Below are 6,654 nucleotides of genomic sequence, written 5' to 3'. Positions count from 1 at the left end.
TATATATATATATATATATATACATTGTGTATATGTATATATACATATTTATTAAATATAAAAAAAATATTTACATTTCGTTACATGTAGAATTGGCATCAAGTTTTTTTATCCATCAATTTCAGTTTAATGCCTAATTATCATTTCACTAAAAAATATTTATAAAACTCATGAAGGCAAGTATATTACTGACAGTATATCACTGGAAAACAATTTTGTTGCATTAATTGGAATTCTAATCAGATTCAATCAGAAAGATACAAATCAGACACTTATAGTTAAATCTATAAAATATTTTAGTCAAGCTGATTAGAAATTCAATTTACGATAACTGCAATGAAATTTTGATTCATCTGATCAAAATTGTTTTGTTTTCTTATTGATATAATCAGAATATTTTTCTCATAGATAAAAAACTTATAATAAAATCAAATATAAAGTCGAATAACAAACAATATAAAAAACCAATATAAAATCTTACAAAATATATTTAAATTTTCTTAATGAGTACTTTAAAACGTGATATTATATGTATGTATAGCTAAATAAAATCAAAATTTTTTGAAATGTACAAAATAAAATATATGTTCTTGCAATATTCTCTTTTACAATTGATACAAAATAATAAAAACGTTGAATGACTTAATAATTTTAAACTTTCGTGATTTTTTTTTCAACAATGCTTTCATAAGACAATAAAATATTTTTTTTAATATATTAGTTTTTATTATAAAAATATTGAGATGAAAAATAATTAAATATTTCAAAAGATATAAATAGATATAAAAAGAAAAAGTTTATACATGTACCTTTCATAGAATAAAAAAGATATCTTTTTATTGTAATGTAATATATACTATATTGCGCTGTAATGAATATCGGAGCGTTAATATGACCATATAACATATTATGATCAAACATTATGACATTCAATTATTGCGTATTGGCAAAACTTGATTTAACAAGATTAGTTCTTAATTATATTCATATGAATACATTATCAATATGAAAAATTTATCGGCTATTACATTCTTCATGTGATTTCGAGTTGTACTCAATTTTCGATCTCTGAATTAGCAAATGCGCTGTCAGTTGATTGAAAAAATATGTAAATTAATAAACTTTGAATAATTAATAAATTTTATGCATTTTCAGATAGATAGATTTTTTTCAGATAGATTTTTGAGATAGTATATTTTGCATATGTCATTTATTTAGAAACAAATAAGAAAAAGAGATAGAGAACATATTTTATTTATTATATATTGTTTATAATTTTATATATATATATATTAGTTCATCAAATATATTTAATAAATAATATAAAACTTAGACGTTAAAAAGTTGGAATGTTTTAATATTAATCATAGATATAACTGAAATTTTTAGCACAAAGATTTATTTCAAATGTTAGTAGCCAACGATAAAAATAGTAAGAATATTCCTTTTTTCGTATCAAAATTAAAGATCGGTGAAATTTTGCCTATTGGCAATTTATAAGTAGAAGTATAATACACTTTACACGTATGTAATACACATTTTCTCACCTCCAACCAAAGTGTCATTGTTGTCAGACTGCAAGGTAGCACTGGTATCAGATAGGGGCGACGGGGCTGGTCTTAAATCCGATGGCGGTTCCAATCTCAGTAAATCACTTCCACCATCTCCACCTCCTCCATTTCCTCTGCCGACCTGTACAATCGTTACGTTCAGAGGTCCCCGGTTACCTACCATAAAACAGAGCGAGAGAAAGAAAGAAAGAATATAATAATGATGAACCAGTTATTAAAAATAAATAGTCGAAAGAAGGGGATAACTTTTTTTATATTAGTTATGTATTTTATTAATTATACGCGCTCAATTTTGCTATGCAAAATCATTTTTAGAAAGTAACGACTGAAATGTGAAGGCGAAGCATTTCACAGAAATGTCACTAATTGTAAATGATAATTAACCTCTGTGTCATTTTCCTCAACCGCGAATAAACCGAGCTAAAATTGAATCAGTTTAACCGAATTTCTGTTCCTAAAACCGCAATTCGCTTATACGATAATTTTATGCACAATCAACGATATGACATTTATTGATTTAGGTTACCTCATAACGTGTAAAGGTGGTTTATGCTTTAACCCGAAGAAAATATATTGTATAATTTGTGATCATTATGTCTTATGTCTCATTGCAAATAGAGAGAACATAATAAATGAAAAACGCAATGATTACTGCTTGTAACCAGCAAATAAATATAAAATTATAATTTCTTTTCTTTATAATTCATTTAAAATATGTACGGCACATCTCGAAACTACAGACATATATATATATATATAATTATAAATATATATAATTATAAATAATTATTTTATAAAATAGAATACCATGTTTTTTTTTATATATCAATAAAACTACTGATAAGACAAAATTATTAAAAAATTACTAAAGGATTCAAAGATATTATTCCGTCATTAAATATATTATAATATATATTTCAAATTTCCTTTATTATATACAATTATTTGTTAAAACAAATTGAGAAAATAGAAAATATACAAAATTTTAGGGCACTCAGTGGATATATAATTTACTTTGACCTTGATAAAAACTTTAATACCTGAATTTTTTTTGGGCGAATATACTGGCTGGGATATCGTAAACCGCTGCTATCATCTTTACACATGTGTGGCCACATCAGTAATAAAGAGAAACGTTGAAATTTTATGATTTCAGACTGGCACTCGTAAAACTGGAATTTCCACGAATTTCCGTGAATTATATGTACGTGCGGTTTCCGCCATTGGCGGAATTCAGGTCGGATTTTCATGGAAGTTCAATAACGGGCGAGTTGAATCGTCCCGAGGCATTTTAATACGTCTACATATATATTATATATCTAGACACGCAGGAGCACTCGCGTATGTATACGCGTCTTATGTAATCTGTCCATAATCCTCTACCGAGCGCAGAGCAAAGCTCTGAACCTTTGTTGCGTAACCCTTTCTCTCACCTTTTATTAAACCTGTAGTAGCATTTTAACGCTGGGCATAATAACGCAATATATATCTATTGTGTACAAGCACAATTAAAAATTAAAGTTTCATCATTATGCATTCATATTGTAGGAGAAAATTGTTTTCTATGAAATCGATGTGCACATTTACAGTCCAGGATAATTTATTAAAACAAATAAATTTATTATTATAAAACAAAAAATCATATTATGTATAAATTGGCAAGTACTTTTATCAGCGAAATCAACGAAATTTATAACAACAATGTGCAAGAAATATTATTATTCACTATCTTAAAATCGTAATTTCAATTTTAATAATCATGGAGATAAAAAAACAATAGAAGAAAATATAAAGATTTTAGATAAAAGAATTGTATGTGTGAAAAAAGATGAAGAAATAAATTTGCTATATTACATTGCTTAAGAATGCATATATTTTTTAAATGTATTTTCCACAAATAAAGTTTCATTATTTTACACATAAAAGTTTAGAAAAGATTTTCAAAAAAATCAAAATAATACTATAAAATATATATGATATTTTCTCCTAAAATTATGAAATTTTTATTTTTAAAAAACAACTAAAATATTTGGAAAAAATTGAAATAATGTATTTGAGTGATCTCCATTCTTAAGAATTGTTTAAAGTATCTCGCAGATTGTAGTTCTCCTACTTATTTTGTACACATTAAGGAGATCCTCTAAAACATCACAAAGAGATGACTCACCTATTCTGGAGGGTGGAAGTAACAACCCTTGTGCCTCTTCGAGTGGCATGGCATGCCCATGATCTCGGTAATGAGGGCGGTCTCTCATCTCTCCTTCCGGTTACAATAGTCACGTGTATTTTTACGATGTTCCTCGCTAAATAGCGGTAATCGTCGGAGACCGGGATTGGGACTGGGACCGGAAGCAGGAAGCTGCGTGAGTCCTGAGGGACTCCTGCTAATGACGGCGGACGGTGATTGAGTGTCATCGCCCCGCCGTCACAACTAAAACCATGCTCAGGTCACCAAGATCGCACCAAGATTCTCCAGCTTGCGTCAGTAGAGCTTTGTCGATTTACTTTCGTTCTGTCAAAAAAAAATTCTCATTATAAGATAATGAAACATAAATATATGGCAGGCCTATCCAATCTGAATTCCGGAGCCAAAACGCAAAGCTATCGACAAAAGAAAATTTAGTGTAAAATTTCAGGGACTATAAAGTGTTGATACATCTAAGTGATGCTTATCAACACTTTACAGTTCTCGTATGGAGACAAATGTACAGTATTATTACACTAGAATTCTAAACTTTATGGAATTATCAAGTTCATATAGGAATACATGCCTACTAAAATTTTCTTTACATTTCTGGTAAATGAGATTGTCGTATGACAATCATTCTTACTTTATCGACAACAATTTTTTTCTTTAGCATTGATAAAATTTACTTTACTGCGTAGTAAAAAATATATATATATAAAAGTTCTAAGAATTGTTTGTGCTCGTCAATCTTGAAAATAATACGATTTACTTGACTATAAATATAATTTGTTTTACTGAAAATATAATTTATCTTACTATAAGATAATAGCCACTTGAAATGATATACTATAATCATAATGTACTTTTTATCTTAAATCTCCGGTATTTTTACTTTTAAGCAAATAAAATTTTTCACAAATTCGGTAAAAATAGCCAGAATATTTTTATTAGTCTTGTAAGGTAGTCAATCTCTCTATTATTTTTCTTCGTGCAAAATCTTACCCACATTAAATTTTTTTGCATCGATGGCTTTGCATTTTGATTCCGGAACTCAAGGGGCCGACCTGATATAAGAAATAAAGCATTTAAAAAGCGTGATATAAAAGCGTGATATAAGCGCGTACAAAATATCTCAAAAAATATCTCAAAAAATAGCAACTTAAACAAATTTAATATAAAAGTTGTAAAATTTCTGAAAATCACATTTGCGAATTACAATACACTGTTCACAAACAGTGTCATAATAAATGGCATAACAACTTTTTGTTAAATAATAAAAACTCGACTTTCCTTTAATCTATAATTTTGGACAGTAACAAATAATACACTGCCAGAAATGTTTCCTTTACATGTAAACGAAACTCGTGGTTATGAAGGAAATTAAAAGTAATAAATGATTTGATTAATATTAATAATAATGGAAGCAGCTCCTATAACCTTAACTTTGACATTTGTTATCAAGATCATGATCCTGATCTCCAACAAGTTTTAGCCGTCGCTCGTTATTTAAGAATTAATAAAAGAAATTCAACTATATAACACGAAAAATTACATGCTTTAAAATATGTTTGAGGGGATGCCGTGACAACCGCGACTTTGAAATATGTCGTCAACATCATGACTTTGAAAGATGACTCTAACAAATTTTAGGTGGCTTTCACCTTCGACTCTCACCCTTCCCCCCCCTTGCAAAAGGCGCACGACTCTCATCTTCGATTCTCACCCTCTCTCCCCCCTACAAAGGGGCGCACAACTCTTATTTTCGACTCTCACTTCCCCTCCCCCTCCCCCTGATCCTTTAATACTTATACTTTTGACAAATGTATTGAATATTTTTTTGAAATAATAAGCGAATTGTACTCATTAGAATCGTTAGATAATTCTACATAAATATTCAGTGTTCATTTAATATTATTGTCATTTACTGATATTTTTCAATATTATATTTAGCAGAAATAAAACGTTATTTTTTTCAAACTTTTTTTGTTAATAACTTTTAACGAAGAACGAGCGACGGCTAAAACCTGTTGGAGATTATTTAAGATCATGATCTTGACAACATCAAGATCTTATTGGAGCTGCTTCCATTATTATTATAATATTTATTAATGATTTAACTGAAAATTAAGTTACAGTTATTTAAATGTAATGAACGTGAATATTAGTGTATATTAAATGTTCATGAAAAATACATTAAATTTCATATACGCATGTACACGAATATATTTTTATAAATACATAAAATTTAATGTAATGTCATGAAATTAAGTTCAATTGCGTAAAGTACATATGTATGTTAAATATCATGAAATTTTTAATTATGTACTTTACTTATCCTATATGACTGTTGAAACAATGAGAAATATAAATTAAATATCATAAGAGATTTGACCGAAACATGTATTCATATTCTCCCTCCCCATTAAAAAATCGAAAAATTAATTTCGCTATATATAGATGATAAACAATGAAACGTCATAATTAGCTCTTTCATTCGAATTACAATGATATATGAGAGAACAAAGAAACCTCTTCTCTGCTTAAATTGCCTGATTCACCATTTATCTGGGTTTACATGTGCTCAAGTTTCGTAGTCGATGTACTTTGGCTATTCATAACGGAATATGGTATTGTTTGTAGGTATTGTTACCAGAGTAACGGACCAAAGTGAATATTAGCAACAATGAACTTGCTACAACTTTTCTTATTCTTTTTTATTAGGGATTTATACTAATTACATAACTCTACCATAACATTTTACCTCGCAACATATATCTGCACCCAGAGAAAGGTTTCTTCAATTTAAAGAAATGTTACTTTCTTTGTTATACGGTTAAAGAAAAAATTTCTTTGATTTGAACGTCTATTTTTTTTATTTGTACATATATTTTAAAT

At 28.3% G+C, this 6,654-nt stretch overlaps 1 protein-coding gene across 1 annotated transcript in view; it reads right to left on the bottom strand.

The window, feature by feature from the left end:
• The window catches only part of LOC105624546 (potassium voltage-gated channel subfamily KQT member 1-like), a 4,580-nt gene extending 754 nt beyond the window's left edge, over window positions 1-3,826 (bottom strand). The window contains exons 1-2 of the mRNA XM_012205906.1: window positions 3,739-3,826; window positions 1,548-1,727 (exon numbers count right to left, since the gene is read on the bottom strand). Of these exons, the coding sequence (XP_012061296.1) occupies window positions 1,548-1,727; window positions 3,739-3,826 (268 nt within the window). The remainder of the gene's footprint in view (window positions 1-1,547; window positions 1,728-3,738) is intronic.
• Window positions 3,827-6,654: the final 2,828 nt, after the last annotated feature.

The sequence above is a fragment of the Atta cephalotes genome (assembly GCF_000143395.1).
Source record: "Atta cephalotes unplaced genomic scaffold scaffold00081, whole genome shotgun sequence".
In the NCBI taxonomy this organism is placed as follows: domain Eukaryota; kingdom Metazoa; phylum Arthropoda; class Insecta; order Hymenoptera; family Formicidae; genus Atta; species Atta cephalotes.
The sequence above is the reverse complement of the archived record's forward strand: the minus strand, read 5'-3'. Positions and strand labels throughout refer to the sequence as shown.